The sequence below is a fragment of the Gastrolobium bilobum genome, unplaced genomic scaffold (assembly GCF_033153095.1).
Source record: "Gastrolobium bilobum isolate Gb01-03AN ecotype WA unplaced genomic scaffold, APGP_CSIRO_Gbil_v1 utg25398, whole genome shotgun sequence".
Classification (NCBI taxonomy): domain Eukaryota; kingdom Viridiplantae; phylum Streptophyta; class Magnoliopsida; order Fabales; family Fabaceae; genus Gastrolobium; species Gastrolobium bilobum.
In genome coordinates, this window is record NW_026897820.1 from 172,223 (window position 1) to 196,021 (window position 23,799).

The 23,799-nt window shown below is 35.7% G+C and overlaps 2 protein-coding genes, 1 non-coding gene and 1 pseudogene across 4 annotated transcripts; 3 read left to right on the forward strand and 1 right to left on the reverse strand.

The window, feature by feature from the left end:
* The first annotated feature begins 3,450 nt into the window (after window positions 1-3,450).
* On the forward strand, window positions 3,451-4,824 carry LOC133310621 (protein PHR1-LIKE 2-like; annotated as a pseudogene).
* A 6,127-nt stretch (window positions 4,825-10,951) lies between these two features.
* Window positions 10,952-15,529, forward strand: LOC133310627 (lycopene beta cyclase, chloroplastic). 2 transcript variants are annotated; one of them, XM_061511589.1, is made up of 2 exons: window positions 10,952-10,969; window positions 13,907-15,529. In XM_061511589.1, exon 2 carries the CDS (start codon window positions 13,913-13,915, stop codon window positions 15,425-15,427), a length of 1,515 nt encoding a protein of 504 aa, XP_061367573.1. In that variant the 5' UTR covers window positions 10,952-10,969; window positions 13,907-13,912; the 3' UTR covers window positions 15,428-15,529. The 2 variants fall into 2 exon arrangements, with proteins under 2 accessions (XP_061367573.1, XP_061367572.1); XM_061511588.1 differs by lacking the exon at window positions 10,952-10,969 and adding an exon at window positions 13,544-13,659 and having other exon boundaries at window positions 13,812-15,529.
* A 657-nt stretch (window positions 15,530-16,186) lies between these two features.
* On the reverse strand, window positions 16,187-20,012 carry LOC133310630 (pyrroline-5-carboxylate reductase). The gene is made up of 7 exons (XM_061511591.1): window positions 19,731-20,012; window positions 19,617-19,665; window positions 19,432-19,523; window positions 18,887-18,959; window positions 18,151-18,271; window positions 17,503-17,608; window positions 16,187-16,645 (listed from the first exon to the last, which is right to left on the reverse strand). The coding sequence occupies exons 1-7, from the start codon at window positions 19,926-19,928 to the stop codon at window positions 16,463-16,465; spliced, it is 822 nt and encodes a 273-aa protein (XP_061367575.1). The 5' UTR covers window positions 19,929-20,012; the 3' UTR covers window positions 16,187-16,462.
* Window positions 20,013-22,848: 2,836 nt separating this feature from the next.
* LOC133310646 (small nucleolar RNA U3) lies at window positions 22,849-23,072 on the forward strand. Its single transcript, XR_009751480.1, has one exon. It is a non-coding gene; the product is annotated as a small nucleolar RNA U3 (small nucleolar RNA).
* The last annotated feature ends 727 nt before the right edge of the window (window positions 23,073-23,799 follow it).

Consider the following 23,799-nt stretch of genomic DNA (forward strand, 5'->3'; position numbering starts at 1 on the left):
TCTTCCTTTAACTCAACATCGTCCCGTAAAAGATATCTCATTTTTCTGCTGCACTCACACCCCCTCATCTAGTCACACACATTCAAGAGACTTTACTTTTTCTCATTTCATCCCAAAATTTCAGGAGATATATTCTAAGACAAACCATGACGGCTAGTGTTATCCCTGTTCTAACAAAAGCATGGAATGTATTGGGAATTCAGATTTTGGTGTCCGTAAGTCTCTTATTGCAAATAGTCCTTCTATTTAATGGTAACAGAAGGAGGTATATAACTGGTAGACTGACACAGTTTTTTATCTGGTTCAACTATCTGTCAGCAGTTAGTGTTGCAACTTTGGCGCTAGGCACTCTTTTCTCGGACAGTAAAAATCCATCACTAAACCCCAACTTCATATTTATGGCGAACTGGGCACCTTTCCTTCTTTTGCATCTTGGTGGCCCTGATACAATCACTTCCTACTCTCTTGAGGATAATGAATTATGGCTACAACATTTTCCTGTGTCAATCTATCACCTAGTAGCAATAGTTTTCGTGGTTTTCAAGTCATAGAATGGCAGCCACCTTAACTACGTTGCCATTCCAGTTCTCGTTGCAGGAATAATCAAATATGGTGAGAGGGCTTGGTCATTGAGGTTGGCAAGCAGCAAAAATTTCAGAGAATCCAGTCTCCCAGACCTAGGATCTGATTATGTTGATTATGTTGAATTCTTGAATAACTACCGTATAAGACAAGCTGAAGGGGATACTGAAGGGGATTTTATTTTCGTAGGGGAAGTGATTGAAACTACTCCCACAATATTGTATCATTCTCAAAGGGCAATAGCAAATAGTTGTATCCCAGAAGCTTCTTTTCTACATAATGGATTCCATTTTTTTAAGATTTTCAAGTGTCTATTTGCTGATCTCATACTCAGTTTTGAAGACCACAAAAACAGCCAAGTTTTCTTTCAAAATAAATCTTGGGGTTATGTTTTTCAAGTGATCGAGATTGAGCTTGAATTGATGTATGATTTACTATACACGAAGGCAATGCTGACTTACTCTCGCCTCGGCATTTTCCTCAAATCCGTGAGCTTTTTTTGCACACTCTCTGCACTTCTGACCTTTTGTTTTGTGATAGATAAAGGTCATATGAATAATTACCATATTTATACTTTTGTGCTCTTCAATGTTACTATTTCGCTTGAGATTTGTGCTGTTATTATTTTACTTTATTCAAGTCGGGGAATGTTTTGGTTGAGCAAGCAAAAGAATTGGAGAGTCAATTTTCTCTACAAGTTCATATCATAGTTTCAGAGAAATTGTAAACTCTCACATGCTAAGAGGTGGTCTAATCGTATGTCACAATTCAATCTCATGAGTTTTGCCTTGAAAGATGAGCCGATCAAATGCATCAAAATTCAAAAATTCCTTGGCATCTATAAGTATTTTGAGGAATTTTACTACCAACAACAACTGTTGTACCTGCAGAATTGAAAACACTCATTTTTTACTAGCTTAACTTGAAATCTCACGAAGCATTGGATGTTGAAGCATGTAAGTTATTATGCGCCCACCGGGGCGGTCGAGTCCTTGACAAGTTGAACTGTTCTGTTGTTGATTAGAGCGTCAAGGTAAAGTTTGATGAAAGCATTTTGCTTTGGCATATTGCTACAGATCTTTGCTATCATTCGGACACATCTGACAACCCAAGTTGGGTCGAAACCCAAAGTTGGATAACAAGCAAATTGTTGTCAAATTATATGTTATATCTCTTTGTTGTGTGTCTTTTTATATTGCCCAGTGGGATTTGGCAGATTATATTTGAAGAAACATGTGCTGATGTGTGTGGCCTTTTAGAAGTAAACAAAAATGAAGCTTGTGAGACAATACTTCAAGTGGATACAGAAATTTCACCATCTGTGATTCAAGGAGTCGGAAGCAAGTGTGTCTTGTTTGATGCATGCAGGCTTTCCAAATCAATACAATCTGTAGAGATGGAGAACTGGTCTAAAGAACAAAAATGGGAAATGATCAGCCATGTGTGGGTGGAGATTCTATGCCATGCAGCAAGCCAATGTAGAGGGCTTCATTATGCTAAGCAACTAAACCAAGGTGGTGAGTTGCTTACACATGTATGGCTTTTAATGGATCATTTAGGTATAACTGAACAATTTCAAAATTCACAATGTCACGAAAGGAAAAAGTTTTTCCATCGATAAAAAAAATGTTCGGTGAGTAGTTGAAATTTTTGTTACTTTTACTATTGTGCTCACTATTGATTTCCTATGCCTTTCTTCAAACTCAAAGATTTCTTTTTTGCAGTGTCACAAATTGTGGAGGGTGCTTTCCCATTATGTGTTTTATTTATGAAAGAAAATGAGTTTTCCTTCCTATCTAATGTTCAGCAAATTGAATGATGAAATTTGTTTAGTGTTTTGATAAAAACTTGGTTCCACATGACATTGTAAAACGATGATTTGTAACTGCTTTGACAATTAGTTTTGAAGTCTTGCTATGACTTGTTGTAATCATTCGCTTAGTATTTTGATAGAAGTTTGGTTCTACATGACACACTTTGTGACTGCTTTGAAATCTTTTGTAATGAATGTTACTTTGACTTTCTGTACCTATTTTGAGTTTATTAAATCGTTCATGGACTTGTTGTCATCATTTGCATATTGTTTTAATGACACTGCATAAGGATGATGTGTGACTGCTTTGGCAGCTAGAATAAATTGCTTGATATACCTTTAAAGTTGATGAAGTTTGTTAGAGTTCAAGTAAGACAAATAAATCACTACATGTCAGCTGAAAGACAACAAACACATAAAACTGAGGCAGCTGACCTTGCAACGATTACATAGACTGAAGATAGGGAAGGTGTTTCGAAATTTGCATGGGCCATTCCCAAATGAGATTGGGTAAGTTCAATAAGGCTTGGGGAACATCATTCTAATAGCTCGTCAGTATATTATTTATGTATGTATTACAATATATGTATTCTCTCCACAAACTTATGTTATGGAGATTTTTGTAAAGTTATATTCTTTTGGAAAGAAAAAGGACTTGGTCATGGGTTGAAGAACTTTGATTAACATTTACTCAACATAGTGCCATTATCCAGGAATGAGGGACGGAGAAAGCTTTCAGTAATTTGTACCTCAACCCTTTTAAGTTCGTTGTTTGAGAAAAGTTCTTCATGTGTATGACGGGGATAAAGTCCTCTTCTAAGTTTTCTTGATTCATTCTTTTATGTTTAAAATTGTATTTTAACTCAAATGGTGATTTTATGCTTTTAAAGGTGGTATACACATCAATGTTGATTTGTAGCAGATCGAAGGCATTAAAAGAACATCGAAAAAGGTAGAAAAACCAAAAATTAGAAATCTAGTGGCATTTATTCTTCTCACTTTGTAGTGGGGATATGTTATAATTTGTGAATACTTCCTAGGAAACTCTTATAAAAATGAATAATATCGAGCTCTACCTCAAACTATTAGACTATCCTCTGTCTGATCAATTGTTCTAATTAGGGCTTCTTCTACAATTATCTTATTAAAATTGTTATTTACAGAATCACACCAGGAGCGAGCATAAGGACAATAAATGTGAAGGGTTTAACACTCTATCACTCAAAGAGAGATCTTCAGGTTCATTTGCATATCATTGTTGCAACACTCAATTATAGAATATATTGTGAAATAGAAACTTATGACAATTTTCTGATTCATACTATTCTTTGTTGCATTGCAAAAGTACAGACTTGACAAGCAAATAGGAAAAGATTCTGACAAGGGATGCAAAGATGGTAGGTTTGTCTCTCAGTACTTTCGAATTGTATGCCTTCCATTTGATTTATTTAATATGAAATTTTCCAATTAGGTATCAGTGTCTTTTTCAATATTTCAATAACTGTTTATCCATGTTCCCTTGCTCACATTTAGATTGACTTTGGAACTCATCTTCATGAAACGAGGCTGGAATCACACATTAGCAGCACAAATAATAGTATAAACTTTTTGGTTACAGTTTAAACTTAAATGCACTAATTGAAAATTTATGTAAGTAATGTCAGCTTGATATCCTCTAGAAAGCCCTGGCACTGATAACTCATCTCCAAAGTTACCAGATTCTGATGCAAATAAGTAAGAATTTCACTGTTTCTTGAAAAAAATTTATTTCTGCATCTGGATGTCTAAATGGCTCTGGATTACCAAATTTGGAATCTTAATGCCAGGTATAGGAGTTACGAAGTCAAGGAATCATTGAGAGGATGGAAGAGGAAAGTAAACTACATTTACTAGTGAAGGTAAATTTCCTTTTCATGGTGCAAGGTGTATTATTGTTTTTATTATATTGACCATTTTGATTGACTAAGGGAATAGTTGCATGATAATGATTGGGCGTTTTTTTCTTTTTTCCCGTAATTTTTGGGTAGATGTCATCTACTAATACTACTGATAATGTTTCATTTATTGTTTTATCAAAGAAATTATCTTTATGTCTTATAAATGTACCCTAACGCTTATTATTTTTAAGAATTACGCTGCTGCAGATCGAAAAACACTAGCAAATTCGACAGGATGTAAAGAGGAGATATTTGGCTGCAGCGCAGATAAGCACTTGCAAATTTGCCAGGATGCAGAGAGGAGATATATGGTTGTAGCATGTAAGATGTTGGCGGATCAATTTATTAGTTATACAATTATAGACACACAACAAAAGATTTCAAGGACCGAAAAGTAAAGGATCAAGAAGTTCGCTTGTTGATCCCCTTGGCTGTTACTCGCTACCATATATTGAGGTTGGTGGAATGCATGTTTCACCAAAATTTGCTTAACATCACTGGAAGGATTTTGCCCTTCATTAATTAAAGAATAATTATTTTGTCTCTCACCCAAAATATTCCACCAATCTATTCATGTTTAATAGATCACCACACGGGGCATACTCGATCAAAAAATGCTTTGATCGTTGGCCCCATTATTTAATCGATTAAAACATGGTTTTTTAATCGATTTTTTTAATCGATTAAATAACGAATAAACATTTTTTAAAAATCTCTATTTAGCAGATGGAGTTATAATTGATTATAACCAAACCCTAAGCTCTAAATAATTGATTATTTAGCAAAGGGGGTTTTAAAAAACTTCGTTAGCTACACGTGGGTTCAAACCGCGCTCAATTTAGAGTACCGTAGCTCAAGTTATGAAGTTTTGAAAAAAAGGTGTTGAATTGCACAGGGGTCCCACGCTGGTAGCGCTAAACCCACGCTCGTAGCGCGGGAACACTGACTTCCTTGCGTCATCCCGCACTGACAGCGCCAATTTTGGCGCTCATAGCGCCACGGTCTGGAGATTTCACCTGACATTAGTATTTTACCCCTAACTTGAGTTATACTTATCCGATTGACGCAATCTTGATCTCGTTGGGAAGCTAAGAAAAAGATCTACAACTTCTATTAAGACACAAGGGTCCAAATATATCATATAGGATACGATAAATGGACAAAAATACATAATATTCTTAAATTTACATTGATTCTCAACCCCAAAGGTTTTCTTTCACCTAATAGACATTATACAACTACTTCAATACACGATTCCTAGCTATTTCAAGACACACATTTATCAAAATAGGCATCCACGCCCTTCCATCATATATACAATAAGTACCATATTACGCAATATCCAAGTGTCTTTAATACATAACCATGAGACTTATCTACAAAACACTATGATCAAATCCTTGGCTCCCATCAACAAAAGAGACACCAAAAGAGGTGAGCATAGGCTAAGTCCACCAAAATAAAACATGATGCACACCTATCAAATGGCTTTCAAATGTGAATCATATACATGGAACTACTAAATGACATGCATAACCAAAATAATGCAACATCCTCATGTATCAATCTAGTTCAAGTATGGCTACTTGCCACCAGAGGCTCCTGCAACATCTGTACCTGAAAGGGGATTCTCACAACACGGGGTGAGATATACGAATACATCTAAGTAAACATGAGAATCTTGGAGCATTCTCCACCCCATAGTTCACTCGCAGTATAATAGCAATAACCGTAAATAATACAGTAAATACATATCCATGCAGTGTGTAAAACATCTTCAGGAGACATCCCTCGAGCTCTCACGTTGTCCTAAGGATACTCAGATGCAAATAGTCCTACTGGCAGCTAAACTACCAAGTATGAATTACGCATTGTCATGCAACATACAAAACATAGGGAACCACCATCCTATGCCACACCCAGTGCATACACATACGTATAACAAAGCATTAAGCTACTTTATTGCATTTACATACACTATCAACAACCACTACCCATTCCGAGCTTGGTGGAACTATAAAGGGATCAACACCCAAAGTCCGAAGGCTTACCTCAATTTGCTTCAAGTCCAACCTTTGTTCACCACTATAACATCCCAAGAGCTGGCAAGGGCAGGGAGTGATCGCCGGTGCGAAAGGGCACGGACAATGAGCGGCTCATGCCAAATCTTGCAGCTTGGGGGTTCATGAATGAATCGAATCAACACCCGAAAGAGAGGGATTCCAGAGGCTGTGCTGGTATGGGACGGTACAGTTAGGAATGGCTTATAAGAATTAATTGGTACTACCTATACTAACAAGATGCATCTACTTTTCGGAAGCCCGGATCGGAAGAACTCCACAGTTAAGCGTGCTTGACTTGGAGCAATTCTGGGATGGGTGACCTCCTGGGAAGTTTTCCCGGGAAGTGTGCGAGTGAGGACAAAGCACACTGAAAAGTCTCGTGTTAGTGTGTGGGGACAATCATTAATTTTTGCAAGTGGCTGGGCGTTACAACCACCAATAAGCAATTAACCAAGCTTTACAACAATACCAACAACCTCACAAACAAATACCTACACAAGGTGTAATGCAATCAATCTATTGCATCCAATAATATATCAATATTCATCAACCAAACAATCAAATTCACACCACAACTAAGGCATGAACTTACCAATCCTAATGAGCTAGTTAAGCTCAATGGTTGGTCCTTCAATGTTGGTCCACAAGGCTCAATCCTCTCACCTCAAGGGACACAATCAACCATCCAACCAAATCATGGCCCAACAATGCAAGAAACTCCCAAGCATGAATTTTTCCAATATATTGAACAATAACAAAATGATAATCTAAGTCCACTTCTACAGTTTATTTATCATTCCTAACAACTTTTGCAAAGGAATTTAACTTCAATATCTCTCTAATATACCTCATTAATCATGCATTTTCTTAAAACAAAATCCTAATGCACATATGTTCCAAAATGACAACAAGAGTTAGAGTTCTTACCACAAATACAACTCCAAGGGTGTAAGGAAGAGGCACCAAGCTCAAGGAATCAAGGCTTCACCTTTAGCTCCTCCAACTTCAAGATTTTTGCCCCCTTCCACAAGGAATATCTCACTCCACAATGGTTCCCACTCAAAACTAAGTTAGGGTTAAGAAAGAGAAAAAGATTTGAAGTGATTTTGTCTTTGGAATGAGTTGATTTGGATGAGAAATGGGAAAGTTAGGATTTGGAGTTCAATGGCTATAGCTTCTCTTCTCCTCTCCCAAATTTCTAACGAAGAAGAAGAATGAAATGGGTGGGTTTTGTCTTTGTTTTGTCACTTAACATAGGTTAGTTATTTCAGTTGGGTATAAGCTCATCTATCTATTCAACTCCATTCACCACCAAACTTAGTCCAATGAACTATAATATTTTTCTAATAATATTTTTAACCGTACTTTTATATTTTGGGTACTTTTGTCTGTTAGAAGTGTGGCTTCCTTACTCAAGAGGGGGTGAATTGAGTATTACAAGATTTTCACAAAAGCCCCCTTCTTGTTTCTAAATAATCATTTCAAGCACACTTTGATATATGAAAAGATAATCAATGCATTCAAATAATCCGTAATATATAATATCTCATAATTATAGAACTTATACTAGCACATACAAGATATCAAAGAAGCAATTAAAGTGCTAGAAATAAAGAGTTTAGAGTTTAGAGAATTGTAAATACAATATATCCTGGTTCGGTCACCACCACTTGTGACCTACGTCCATACTGAAGCTGCTCGATCAACTCTTTCACTAATGGTCAAGCTTCACGGGTGCTTGAAAAACCTTTACAATCTTCCAAGACTTCGGGTTCTTAGATACCTTACAATCTCCAAGTTTACGGGTACTTGGCAACCTTACAATTCACTCCAAATTTACTTAGGTATTTGGCTACCTCTCAAACAATGAATCTCACAACCCTTTCAACTCAAGAAAACAAGGAGGAAAATATTTGAAAATAAATATACACTCTCAAAGTGTGGATATACAACTCGAAGCACTATGGGTATATGGATTTTCAAGATATGAGCTCAAATATGTTTGATCTTTGAAGGATATGAAAGAATATGCAAATGATAGTGTAGAAGCTCTCAAATCATCCTTAAGATGTGTAGGAATATTGATCATAACGTTTTAGGGGTCATAAGGAATGTATTTATAGTAATTTTTAGCAAAACTAGTCGTCTATAGCCGTTATAGGCTTTCTGTTGCGGGGGGAATCGATTCTCAATGAGTGGGAATGGATTCCCAACTTTTCCAGAGAGTGGGAATCAATTCCTGCTCATAAGGAATCGATTCCCAACCTATTGGAAAGGTTGGAAATACGATAGCAATAACATTGTTTCGTATTTTGCGCATAACTTGAGCTATTCTTGTCGGATTGATGTGATCTTGGTCTCGTTGGAAAGATAAAATAAATATCTACAACTTTTATGACGAACACAAGATCTAAATCCATCATCTTGGATACGAAAAATTATATTGAAGACAGAAGCAAAATTATTCAGCAAATTCTAAGTTCAAATGTGTTCTAACTTGCTTCCAACCAATTTTTATGAAAGATCTTGACTTGATAGATATGTTTTGAAGTTATAAAACATGTCAAGGACCTTTTTCATGGGTTTTTAAATTTATTTCAAGTATATAAAGGTTTTGATTATGCAATTCGAAAAACACATTTACTTTAAGAAAAACTTTGAGCTCATGCAATACAATCTATCATATACCCTCACATATATTCTAAGTCCTAAAGATATATTCTAAATATGATTTTAGACTTAGCTTCATGTCTTGTGTCTTGGATCTTTACTTGAGCTAGATGCTTTGACTTGTTGGATATGACAATGCTTGACACTTTGTTGGTTTTGATCATTTTTCACCATGGTTATGATATTGAGTTTCTCTTAGATGTTGTCAATGGTTTGTTGTCTTTGATCTTAGTGTTGGTCTTCTAAATATTTCTTGTTGCTCTTGATCCAATCATCTTGCCACTTTGATATGTCATTACTCTTCTTGTGTGGCTATATCATACGTCTTTAATATCCACATAGGGTTGATGCTTTTTGCTCTTGATTAATGCTATGCTCTTTTTGTTGTTGTCACTTTGTAATCATTAAAACATAAGTTGTATCTACATTGTCTACACACATTTTTACTCTATAATTTTCATTGACTGCACTTTTTACCTTAAAAGTGACCCCAATTTATTTAATTAGATATTTTACCTAATTCAACTTATTAATATAAAATTAATTGCATATATTAAGCCTAATTACATGCAATTAATTAAATCTTATAGTGAGGGATATTATACCTCGAGTAAGAACCCGCACCGTTAATTAAAGAATTTAATTAATAAATTATGAGAAAATAGGAAATGATTCCATAATTGACCCTAATAATTATTATGAGGCTTTAATAATTATAGTAAGTGAGTAATAATGCTAAAAGTCGCTTTTTGGAAGAAAAGTGCAGATACCGATTCTGTTAGCCAGTATAAATGAGTACCGAAAAAGTATCCCGAAAAATTAATATAAGTGCATGATAATTACTAGAATGATATATAGGACTTGTAAAACGAGTTTCAAGTCCAAATAATGAGAACTGGTGCTAGAAACCGGTACTAGCTTGGAAAAGCGCGTACTGGAAAGGTGCTCAGAAAATTATAAGAAAAATATGATAATTCTTGTAAAATTGAGTAGGTTAAGAATCCAGAGTTTGGGATTAAAATGCTAAGCGTAGATTTAAAGTTAATACTGGGTGATTAATGGTTAAACCGCTATAAATAGCCTTATGATTGGCACATAACCCTAGGACCTCAGTTTTTGTGTGTGAATGGCTGCTGAGTGTGGGTCTCCTTGCTGACTTGGTGTCTCCTTCACTTGCCTTCACCATTTCTTGAGCTTTGAGGCCATTTCCTTCACTTATTCTTCTCCTAAACACTTGTGGTGAGTGAGAGTGGTCTTTGGGAGTGTGTTGGTGGCATTTTTCTGAGTTGAGGGTGCTGACCTTGGTGGGTGGAGCTGTTGTTTTGGGTTGTTTGGGTGGTTGGAGTCTTGTTCTTGGCTTGTGAAGCTTCAAGAAGCTTCTTTGTGAAGAAAGGACCAACCTTTGTGTTACATTTTCGTACACCTTATTTCCAGAACCTGTAGAGGCAGTGTGGTGAGCTCCATGAGCCATTGATCCTCTGTTTTGAGCTTTGGTGAGTTGTACCTACCTTGAGCTTGTGTTTTAATGGGTTAAAGGTGTGATCTTTTCATGTTTAAAGGGTTAGTCAAGTAACCAACTAGGGTGTGGACCTTAATCAGTATAAAGATACATGTTTTAACGTAATTAAGTGTTAAAAATGGAACCTTGGAAGGATATCTTCACGAAATGCATTTTCTGCATTCTATCGTGAAATATCCGGATATGTGCCCGAGGAATATCCGGATATGTGATATCCGAATATGGGTTTTGAGTATCCGGATATCAGATATCCAGATATGGGATTCTAGATTTGCATATCCGGATATGTCCAGTGAGATATCCGGATATGGTCCCGAGGAATATCCGGATATTCTGGGATTTCGAAGAACAGTAGCTATGTTGTGTGTACAGTAGGCTATTGGGGGTTTGTGGACCCTAGATTGATGAAGTGGAACTTCTGTAATTAATGAACTAAGTCAGAATCGCTGTGATTAAGGACTTATGGCTTGGTATGGAGCCTTAAGACGTAAAACGTAAGGAAATGTGTTGTCTTTAATTTATATGCTTGTGTCGCATTATTATTGATATAGTATTGGTCCATAACAGATTGTGAATCTGCTGTGTTTGGACTTTGAGCTGTGGACTCTTGGCCTTGGGTGTTAGCTTGCAAGGTAAGCTTTCGTGTCCTCGGTTTAGCCATGTTGTGGTTCCACCATGTCCCATGGGGGTGTGGTTGTATGCATGTTGTGTTACATGCTTTGAATATTTGAAATGCTGATGAGCTTTATGTGTAACGACTTTTAATATGCATGTGTTGTTTCATCTTGACGGTAAGCCTGAGTATGTAGCGTCATACGATACGGTGATCCGGGGTGAATGCAAGTAGCGTCTTGCACTAGTGTGGGTATTTGGCGTATGTAAATCTTGCATTTCTCTGGCCAATAGAATAGAATTGACACACATGACATGATTATCTGCTGCATTGCACTATTTTAGAACTGATGATGATATCTGCTTTTAAACTTATATTGCACATGTAAGTGAGCTTGGGGTGGAAGATCCTTGAGGACCCCTTGTCTTACTGAGATTTCTTGTTTAGAGATCTCACCCCACGTTTGGGGAATGCTTATTTCAGGTTCCGGTAGTTTGGTGACTGATGCCTCTGGCGGCAGGAGGCCAGAGCTTAGTTGATGATATTATGTTGTTTGCTGCCATGACTGGTTATGGATGCTGTTTATGTTTTCCATTATTTATGTTTACGTTGTTGTTGAGACTGATGTTGGGCGTGTTGCCTTATTTGAGTAAGCATAGGGATTGTCCATGACACTTTATTTAGTGCTTTAGATTGGAGTTGTATAAACTGTTAGATGGTCTGGTCTACGTTGTTGTAGTTCCGTGACTAGAGCCACACTTTTATTATCTATGTTATGAGGTATATTCAGATAGCTGTTTTATTGCAATTACATACAGGCGTTGTTTTATTAATTGATTAATAAGCAAGTTGGTAATGATAATGACATCATAATTGAAAAGAAAAAGATATTCCGCATTTTTATTAAGCGCTGCTTAATACGATAGTATGATAACATTGCCGGATATATACGGGGTGTTACACCTCGCAGCATGCACAATTCATGGCTGATCTTGCTAGCAGATCCATTTGTCAGCTGAAATCATTGAATTTTACATTCTTTATGTCGGAGGGATTTGACATAGTGGCATTGTTGGAGGTGTCACATCTGATAGTGTTGGCTGAGATTCTCTGTCCCTATTCAGAAGTTATGGTAAATGCCTTCTATCATAATCTCAGCTATATATAGGGTGAGCTGAGGTCCTGCATTTGCGAAAAGGATATACTGATGACCGCTCCGATATGGACAGAGTTATTAGAGCACGACTTTGATGCTCAGCCTAAGTAGAGTATGATGTAGATAGTTTGGTCCCACGACACACACACATTAGTTAGAAGGTAATTGAGCAGAAACACTAATATAGATACTATTTTACATATTATTTACATAAACCTTCTTACAAATTAATACAAAATTTTATATTCAGGACCTATTTCTTTTAGTGTTTGGTTTATTTTTAATTACTATTATTGTGATAAAATAAATCTCTTAAAGTAAGGGTTTAAATGGCTTGAGCCGGGTTAGACTTTGACTTAAATAGGCTAGACTTGTATAAAATATTTTCAGCCTAGTCTGATCTGTTAACCTGATATAGATCAAATTATAAGTATAGCTTGACCTATATTTTTAAAATAGAAGGTCTAGCTTATGCCTCTTTAAGCATAAGAATTGAAAAGATATTTAAAATAATATTTTTTTATTATTTAAAATTATTTAACTAATAATTTAATTTAAAATAAATATTATAACATAGGTAAACCTGTAAATTTATAGGTCGGACCTTGTAAAAAAAGAAGAAGACTATAACCTGTTTTCAAATAAGGTTTTTAAAAGCTTGAATATGTTCAATTTTACTATATATAATAAGTAGTTTGACTTGATGTAGGCTAGATCATAAATTCCAATAGACCATCTGACACATTTACACCTTTATCTTAAAGTCCTATAAGATGTTAGATTCAACACTTAAACCTCAAGTTATATAATTATCATGAGTGGAAGATAGACCATATAAATTAATTTCGTCGATTATTGAACGCAATATTAGAATAAATGTAGGTTTAGATTTGTATATATCAAATTTATTTATTTTAAAAAAAAAAATTCAAAAGAGAAATTTCGACAAATCTCATTTTCATCAATTTTAGTTATTGTAAAACAAATAAAATACATCGTATTAATGACGATGTTGATGGGTGAACCAATTGACATTAATTAGAAATGTGTAGGGTTACTACGGTACGGTGACCACCGGAAGTTATCCAACACCAACAATTTCCCAATTTTCATTTTCCTGTTTTTTACAATAAAAAAAGATGGTCCACTTGGGTTTGTCGTTGACAACTGGTGTCTGATAGCCACACGAGCTTTACCATTAGCAAAACCAACGTTCTTTCTTATGTCTATGGTTTTCTGGTTCCTTAACTTGTGCAAATGAGTTCTTCCAATGTTTTTTCGTTTTCTCCCCTTCCTCTGCTCCACGGTAAGCCATCAACTCTACTTAGCTCATTAACACAACACACCGATAAATTCAGTCAACCTGAATAATTGTCGGTTGCTGTTATTATTGTGCCTTCATTGTTGCTGCATCTAGTTGGTGTAACTGTTCAAAGTGATAAATTGAACATCTTTCAGGAACATTCTTCTTCTTGTGTGTTATTTAGTGTGACCCAGATGGTGTTTTGAGTACTATTTTAGAGATTTATTAAGGATTTTGAGAGATTTTTAAGATATCTATGGATACTTTGCTCAAAACACCTAACAAGCTTGAGTTTTTGCACCCACTTCATGGTTATTCAGAAAAATTGAGCAATTCATGTTCCTCTAAGTTGCAAAACCAAGAGCTTAGATTTGGTTCCAAGAAACCACTAGTGAAATGGGGTAAACGTGGTGGTTTGAGGGCCAGTTGCAGTGCCCTTCTGGAGCTTGTTCCGGAAATTAAGAAGGAGAATCTGGATTTTGAGCTTCCTTTGTATGATTCATCAAAGGGAGCTGTGGTAGACCTTGCTGTTGTGGGAGGAGGACCTGCAGGGCTAGCAGTTGCACAGCAGGTTTCTGGGGCAGGACTTTCAGTTTGTGCCATTGACCCAAACCCCAGATTAATTTGGCCCAATAATTATGGTGTTTGGGTGGATGAATTTGAAGCCATGGATTTACTTGATTGCCTTGACACCACTTGGTCTGGTGCTGTTGTCTTCATTGATGATAAAACCAAGAAGGATCTAGATAGACCTTATGGTAGGGTCAATAGGAAGCAGCTGAAGTCAAAGATGCTGCAAAAATGCATATCAAATGGTGTTAGGTTTCACCAAGCTAAAGTTATCAAGGTTATTCATGAGGATTCCAAATCTCTGCTGATTTGTAATGATGGTGTCACTGTTCAGGCAACTGTGGTTCTAGATGCAACTGGCTTTTCTAGATGCCTTGTTCAGTATGATAAACCATATAATCCAGGTTACCAAGTTGCATATGGTATTTTGGCTGAGGTTGATGAACACCCTTTTGATGTAGATAAAATGCTTTTTATGGACTGGAGAGATTCACATCTGAACAGTGACATGGAGCTGAAGGAGAGGAATAGCAGAACACCTACCTTTCTATATGCAATGCCCTTTTCATCCACCAAGATATTTCTTGAAGAAACTTCTCTTGTTGCGCGCCCCGGGTTACGAATGGAGGATATACAGGAAAGAATGGTTGCTAGGTTGAAACACTTGGGCATTAAAGTGAAAAGCATTGAAGAAGATGAGCACTGTGTCATTCCCATGGGTGGCCCCCTCCCAGTTCTTCCACAGAGAGTTGTTGGAATTGGTGGTACTGCTGGGATGGTGCATCCTTCAACTGGGTATATGGTAGCAAGGACCCTAGCTGCAGCTCCTATTGTTGCTAACTCTATTGTTCAGTGCCTTGGTTCTGATAGAAGTCTTTCAGGTGTTGAATTGTCTGCACAAGTGTGGAAAGATTTATGGCCCATCCAAAGGAGGCGCCAAAGGGAGTTCTTCTGTTTTGGTATGGACATCTTACTCAAGCTTGATTTGCCAGGCACAAGGAGATTTTTTGATGCGTTTTTTGATCTGGAACCTCGTTATTGGCATGGGTTCTTATCATCAAGACTGTTTCTTCCTGAGCTCTTGTTTTTTGGACTCTCTCTATTTTCTTATGCTTCTAATACATCTAGAATAGAGATTATGGCAAAGGGAACTCTTCCTTTGGTAAACATGATCAACAACTTGATACAAGATACAGAATAAGATGACTTCCTACTAATCTGTTGTATGCTATTTATGTTTTGCGCTTCCACCTGCAGTTTACTACTGATATTATAAATTTCCAGAAAAGTATATTATATATCTTGGTTTAATTCATATTATTCTTTGCTCTCGGTAATTCCCTCTGGGACAAATAGCATTACTCAAACTTTCTCTATTTTAAGCCTATCACTACTTGCATTTGGCAAACCTTTTCTTGCTATGGATAAGATAAAAATTCGTTTGTCATTATCGGTTTATCTTTATATTGTTGAAGAATCTCACTCTTTTGCTGCATTTAGAGAATGCTTGGGCCAAATCTATTAATAACTGTATGATGTGGTTACTTCTCTTCAGCACTACCAAGTTGCCTTGCCCATCACATGTAAACCTTGTTAAGTCACCCTTTATTATTGAAACGGCAACATGACTTGTGAATTGCAATTTTCTCGTATGTCTAAATAGATATGTCTCCATAAGCTATAATAGATAAGTCGCCGGACTTCATTTTTAAGGTCTGGTCAGCGGTCACCACTTACATTAATTTGAAAAACTTGAAGCATACAGGTACATTGAACGAACTTGGTGCCGTGGAAGTTATTGCATCATACCGAACCATTCTTTCCTTTGAAAACATTTAACTTTGTTTAACATCTAACTTGAATGTGGGACCTTTATGACTTTCAAACATATCAAGTGCGGCAGTTAAATAAAAGAAGCTCGGAAATATTAGAAATGACAAGCATAACACACGCGGACGCAACTCTTAGTGGCCAAGTGTTTATTTCAATAGAGAAACATCAACCCTTTACATGCGTGCGTATCCATGATCCTAAGCGTAAATAACTGTCATGCTATGCTTATTGGCCAAACCCTAACAGAAACAGTAGCATCAAGAAAAGGACAAGAAAGTTGCTGTGGCCAAACATTCCCGCAAGATTCGCTAATCTCAAAGAAGAACAAGTTTACATATTGTAAACAGAAAATTCTACTGAAATCAGATTTTAGCTTAAAAAGGTAAAATCCTCATCTCCAGATTCAGGAAAGCTCTCGGCTGCGCTTAGCAGCAGCAACAACAGCATTCATCAGTGTTCCACGGAACCCACCTTTTTCCAACTCATGAATGCCCGCAATTGTTGTCCCACCAGGAGAAGTAACGTCATCCTTGAGCTGTCCTGGGTGCTTTCCAGCACGAGTGACCATTGACGCCGCTCCCAATACCTGGAAAACACATACAAACATATACACGAGTCAATAAAACAACCATAGGAACAATCTTTTTAAAAATGTAAGTACCCTAAGCTTACAAATGCAGAAGATTTGCCCGTACAACATTATGTCCAGTACAATTCTTGCTTCCAAATTCAAGCAGCAGAAATTGCATTCACTGTAACCTTATTTATTTAATTTTTGTCTTCCTTGGAGTGCTAGTTTATGCCTGTGTGCAAGCATACGTGTTGTTTAATTAAAACCAGTAAAAAGTTGCGGCCAAGTCTAAGCTGCTTCTACACAATTTGGATGCACTGGTGTAATATTAGACTTGGCTTTCTGCGATCTGTTGGCCGATATAAACTAGATGGTTTAGATTGATTTGACTGGTTACTTGCTCAACCTGTCCAGTAAACACAGCAACATAGCTGACACTTGGTAAATTACGTGAATCAAATTCCTGATTCATTTTTGGAGACCTTTATCTAGTATAGACTATGAGTTATGTTTACTGGACTTATACACAGTACAGCTAATGATAACATTCTAAGCATTTAATCCAGAAAATGTTACACTGAAACTTAAACCATTCTTCAGCTTACTTATAAAGCCAGAAAAAGTTCCCATCCTGGCAAACTGGAAATACCATGCTACAGAAACTTGAAACAATTTTACTCTTCTAAAAGTTAAAAAAGACCAATTGCAATATATCTAATGCATCCCATATTCTTTTCTTTATATGTGGTTTTTTGACATAATGGGATAAGAAAAGAGATAGAAAGCATCACATGAATTATAAAAAATCAAGAGAAATAAAGTATGAACTTCCCGTATTAAATGGTCAAAGGATAGTATTTCACTTCACTTACAGTCTGAGAAGCTAGACTTAATGAAAGATCGCGAGGTAGACCAGCTGCTACTCCTCCATCAGCCAAAGCCTCTATTGCTAAATAAATATAAGCAGGACCGCTGCCACTGAATAATTGAGGAAAAATAATTTTTTTCGTAAATACATTAAAATTGTTTTCCAAATAGACAAATCTGCAAAGAGTATATATGCTTGTCTAAAAGGCTTGCAGGAATGAGTATAGCCATTATCAGAACTCAGAAGCTACACCAAGACAAATTTTAAAAAATAGGGGCAAAGTTCACAAATCACTTGAACAGGTGAGGTGAAATCAATTTACAAGGCTCCCTGGGATTGAAAGTACAATCATTATATAAAGAAGGAGAATAAGAAAGGCGTGGTCCGCGTGGAGTTAAGGCAGAGGCCTGAATTCAATTCCCATGTACACACAACCAAAAAGGAAAAAAGAATAATAATCACCCAGCAGAATATTCATCTCAGACACTCTTCTTTTGTTCTTTCAAATGTATATAGCCTAAAATTGCATGGCTTCATCTCTTAACTCTAAGAAAATTTCCGTCCATCAAAGATAAAATGAAAATTTCTAGTGGATTTCTTAGATAGTATCCAAATTTTATTATATCATTTTTATAAAATGAGATCTACATACCTCAGGCCAGTTATTGCATCAAAATACTTTTCATCAGCTTTCCATATTTTGCCAATTGACCCAAATAATTTGGCTATAAGGTTTCCATCTTCTTCTGTTGCAGCTCCCCCCAAGCTCATAACTGCCATAGTTTAACTTGAGTTAATCTGTTCAAGCAACTCTCTTAACAGTCATCAATGTGAATTGATAAAGAAAGAAACGCAATAAGGAATATCCATTGTTTTCAAGAATAATACACAAGACACAGAATTACCATAGTGTGTAAGAGAAGGCATTCTTGCTCTTGTAATTTATGAAAAGAGTACTCTTGATAATTGAGACTATTTACCACGCAATTCAAGCATCCAGAAAAAAAACAAAAAGAAAAAAGAACCAAATGCTAACTGCATGTGAGAGCCTTTCAACCCCACTCTTTATAAAAGTGAAGAACAAAACCGCTAAAGCAGACTATAATAATTTTATCATATTTGTTTTCACAAGTTAAAAGATTTTTGCAGTTAGAAATTTAAAGAAACAAGCAAGTGATAGACTAATGGCATCAGAATCAAATTTAAAAACAAAACTAATGAACAAAAAGCAATAATAATAAGCATAATTGACAGTTTAGAATTCAGAAAGTCAATTATGGAACTACTAAGTTATACAAAAAAGTCACACAGCATATGTTCTCAACTCTCAGCATAAAGAAAGTAACTGAAGAACAAAACACAATATGCTCTTTAAAAAAAGGTAATACCTGATGCTGCCTCGCCAACACCGGCAGGAGTATTAGGCATTACCCTTATAAATCTGTCGTTCCCAGCCCATTCCTACATTTTATGAAACAACCATTTCCATAAAAATAAGCAACCTAATTAAATCTGTAATGCTAAAGAAAAGCGGAATATAATCACAAAGGGAAAAGCTACTTGCACAAACTATGTGAAATATGTGCACATGTAATTATCCAATGTTGGCTTGTGCAGGGAGTATTGAAGAGCGTGCAAGTATAAGTTTGTTCAAGTATCTTACTCAATCACAAACAAGTAGGCTATAATCTAGCTTTAATGAAACCAAGAACCCTTTGAATTTTTTATTTATTTATATTTTTTATAATTTTCTTAATATCCCCACATTCAGCCATAAATAAGAAGCTATTGCTATAAGTTTTTTCTCAACTCTTTTTTTTTATAGCCAATAATAACTATATGTTATGTTCCTATTGAAATTATACTCCAACAGCACAAGTACAAAAAGCAAAAAGCAAGAAAAAAGAAAGAAAGAAATATTGCATTCCAGAACCTGAAGATCTTTCAACTTGACTCCAGCAGCAACCGAAACCAAAAGCTTGTTCTTTGTGAGTAGCGGATTCAATTTCAAAACCACGTCCTTCACTGCAACAACACAACACAAAAACCATCGAAATAAAAATTTCCATTCAACGATTCAAAAGAATCGTTTAAGTGAGATTGAAACCGTGGAAGTACCTAACTGAGGTTTGACAGAGAAAACGACGACGTTGCTTTCTCGAACCACCTGCGAGGAATCAGAAGTGAGTTTTGAGTGAGAGGAAAAAGAGGAAAAGGAAAGTGAGGGAATACGTCGTCGTTTGAAGAGAGGAGTGTGACGCCGAGGGAGTCAAAGGCGGCGCGTCGAGCAGGGTTATTGTGAGAGGTTCGAATGCGAGATGGAGGCAAGACGCCCGATCGGACGGCGCCTCCGGCAATACTCTCGGCCATTTTTCCGGCGCCGATGAAGCCCAGAGTGTATGTATCGCCGGGGATTTGAACGATTTCCATTTTTGTTTTTCCTTGTTAAGTGGCAGAGAAATCAACCTCAACTCTCGAAGTGTCGTTGTTTATTATTATGATTTGAGACTATCTGATTTTTTATCTTTTCCTTATATATTCTCCAAGTAGCTAGCACCCTTATTATTTGCTCAAGAGTAATAGTTGTGATAATTATGAAATTAATATGCTAAAAAAATTGACTTTCATTTTACGAACAATGAAATCATAATCTAGGATTTCTTTAGAGTATTTTGGTCATTTTAACATCCCATAATTTTTAACAACAAATCATGGATAAACTCTTCACAGCTGTCTATAATCTAAATTAGTCTCGACGATAAATTTATAATTTATTGATTAAAATATTTGTAAAATGAAAAAGAGTGAACTGTCACTTTAACTGCTAATGCGATGTTAATCATTAATAAAAATTGCAGATGACTGAGTTCTTTTCATACGTGATAATAGACATGAGATTTCGAGATAAAATAAAATAACATTATCGAGTAATTTTTTAATTATTTCTGTTTATTTGAAAGAAAATAATTTATGTTACCTCAATTAAAAAATTAAAATCATTTAACTCTTTTTTTTTTTTTATTTCCTTCCAGACTCTTCTGTAGAAAGATACCTGAGAGCTCATTTTCGATGTTTCTGGAGCACATGCTCCTTTGCTAAAATAGAAAAAATAAAAGATAAGAGTGAAAATAATTATAAAGACAAAGATAATATAAAAATATTACTTTTTGTCATATTTAATAAATGATTTACTGAGTATTCAGTAATCCTGAAAATACTTTTGATATCCCAAAAATGTGTTTCATGTTTCCTTTTCAGTTCATCAATACAATAAGACATAAATGAAATCTCCATGACATACTTTTGCTAGTAAATATAGAAATTCATCGTCCCGTAGAATTAAAATTAAAAAAACTTCAACATTACCACAGATCAATGGAGATAGGAGATAATATCTCTATATACGTAATGCATGTTTGTTAAAAAATACTTCTTTAGGTTAAGTCCCACCCCAAAAAAAAAAAACAATTAAGTAAAACTATATCAATCTTTAATTGAATATAAAATATAATGTAATTTTAATTTGTTAGATTATTTTAAAAAAATGGATAAAGTTATACTTATTATCTTTTTTTACTATTTCTTACTATCAATCAAGGCAGTTAAAAACAAGATTTTACATAAAAATATATGGAGATAAAAAATTGTAAAACGTAAAATCATAACGTAAAAAAATTATAAAAACATTAAAAATATAGTGATAAATCAAAATTTTAACTACCAATCTTATTATAATTTTTTATTACTACCAACTTCATTATCTTGGATCAAAATCAAAACATAGGTCACAAAGTAACATCAACACAAAGTAACATAAAGTGAGAGCTATTAATTTTTTTATTTTTTTTTGATGTGTAGAGCTATTAATTTTAACCCTATATAAGTATAACATATCCCTAGCAATAAATACATTAACACTGAAATAGGATTCTTACGTTAATTTGTCCTCCAACTTGTTTTCAAGCTACGCAATTGTTGAGCTTCTCTTTTCAATACAATGAATTCTAACATTGAATATGGAGTTACAATAGTGCCATAATTTAACGATAAAGGGTAATGTTATTGTCCTATTACAGGAAATGAAGACATCTTCCAGCAGAGACAAAAATTTAAGAGAGAAAAAAAAAATTGAGGTGAGAATTTTTTTTTTCCATGAGCCCCATCTGTAGAATGTCTCTGGAGGAAGTTTATTTTATTTTGCTGTAACATAAGAATCGAATTACCCGTTAAAGTTAAATGGCTCAACAATAACATTGTTATAGCCTGCAATGTTTTGTCACGAAACAAAGTTGGTGAGATCTGGTGAAGACAACCCCACACTGCTTGTGTGACTTGTTGTCGCCATTCTCCTTGTGACTAATCTCACCCGTAAAGCTGAGAAAAGAAATGTGAACATTGCTAAAACTAACACTATCAAAGAAATCGCTAGTGGTCAGTTTGAGAGAAAAAAAACTTATGATATATTGATATTTGTCTTTATGACAAATTGCGGAAATCCATGAACGTGGGTGTAAGAGTCTATTTCAGAATTTCGAACTAGCACACACAAATCTTAAGAGATATATTGAATTGATGGTTTAGAATCACCAGCAGCATCACAGGCATTGACAAAATTAAACATATCCAATTACGTAAGGCTAACCTGAATTATAGGGAAAAGACTAAAAGGACAGAAGAGACAGAGTACATTTTAGCTGACAGGACTGTGATGTTGTTATATGATACAGAACATTAACCTGATACTCCTATTTAAACTAATAATCTAGATCTATGGAAGAAGCATAGCCTAATGACGCTGCTAACATAATAAGGCTCCTAGCCTCCAAACACAACAAAGATTCTAATATTTCGTCACACCCTTAGGTCCTTTAAGTAATCAATACAATTCCAGCAAGAAGTATAATCATAGTAGTTGTTTTGAATCCAGAAAATTTAATAAAAGAGTCATTTACAGCTTAGCTACTACCTATCTATGCACACAGGTGCCCCTTGCTTGAAATGGGTAGCACAACCATGATTCACCTAGCTGTGTATGGTTCGCATTAATTCGCCAAACTTAATAAGGGCCTTCCAAAGTGTCTAGTCTAGCCAGTTCTTCTTTTCTCGAAAGAAAGATCAAGATTTGGGACCAATGCTGCAATGTAGAAACATCGTTTCAGGAAATGTAGCGATTGACCGTCACATGCCTTTTCAAAGTAAGTCAGACCAATTTCGTTAGAAAATCTCGAAAGCCCACAACAATTAGAACACAACATTTTCTTGTCAATCTCAAACTGATAAGATAGTCCCACATCAAGTATGAAGAGTAAAACACAAATGTTTTTATATCTAAGAGCTGGGTTAGAAGAGCACGACCTTACTTGAACAGGATCTGTTCTATAGGCTCGTACCTCTGTATCCTTGAGTTCTAAGGAGACAGGAACCTAAGTCTGGTGGATGACCCAGGACCGTGAGATCTGAGCGTGATTGACGGCCTTGTGATTCCCTCGTAGGAGGTATTCATCCTCGGTTGTAGAGGATCGTTCTCAACTGGTATATCCTGGTTGGGTGGATCACACGGTTGTCTGACAGACTAAACTATTTTTTTTTCGTAGAAATGTCTTACTTTTAGGTGGATCACACGGTTGGTTGGGCAAATTTCCTATATACTTTGTGCTTGAGTTGAACAGAAAAAGACTATTGACTATTGTTCATGACCATTTGAAGTAGGGGGTTGCCACACCATTGGCATTTGGCTCCGCATAGGCTTGAACTTGTATAAAAGCTTATTTCTTGTTTAATTATAAATTATATTTATAATAGGTAATGACACATTTAAACACATACTTAATCTTTTAAGACCAAAGCTCGGCTCGACTCGGCCCATTAACACACCTAGTTGCCACGTTTAAAGGGTAATAGTGTACTTTAACACTCCGAAATAAGCCATGTGGCATATCTTGGGCTTTCAACTTTCCACATGCTTTTATGTTACAAGATAGGGGCCATTAACAGAGTGCATTGTTGAAAATTTGCATCCATCTTCTAAATACTTTCAAATGTTAATATTTTTTTAAATATTTTTTTAATATTTCATTTGCATGGAAACGCTCGATCCATCAATTCATTACGAAAATTCGAAGGAATTGATGAGCAAAACTCAAAAAAGTAAAATAAAACGCATGATCCATCAAACCCAACGGGAAGATTCAGAATCACACCTCCCAAAAGTCGAAACTTCCTATAGAGGTGGGCTTTGTTGCAGGTAATGTGCCACACCTTGGCTTTCTGTTGAAAGTCTTCACTAGCTATTCTCCAAGAT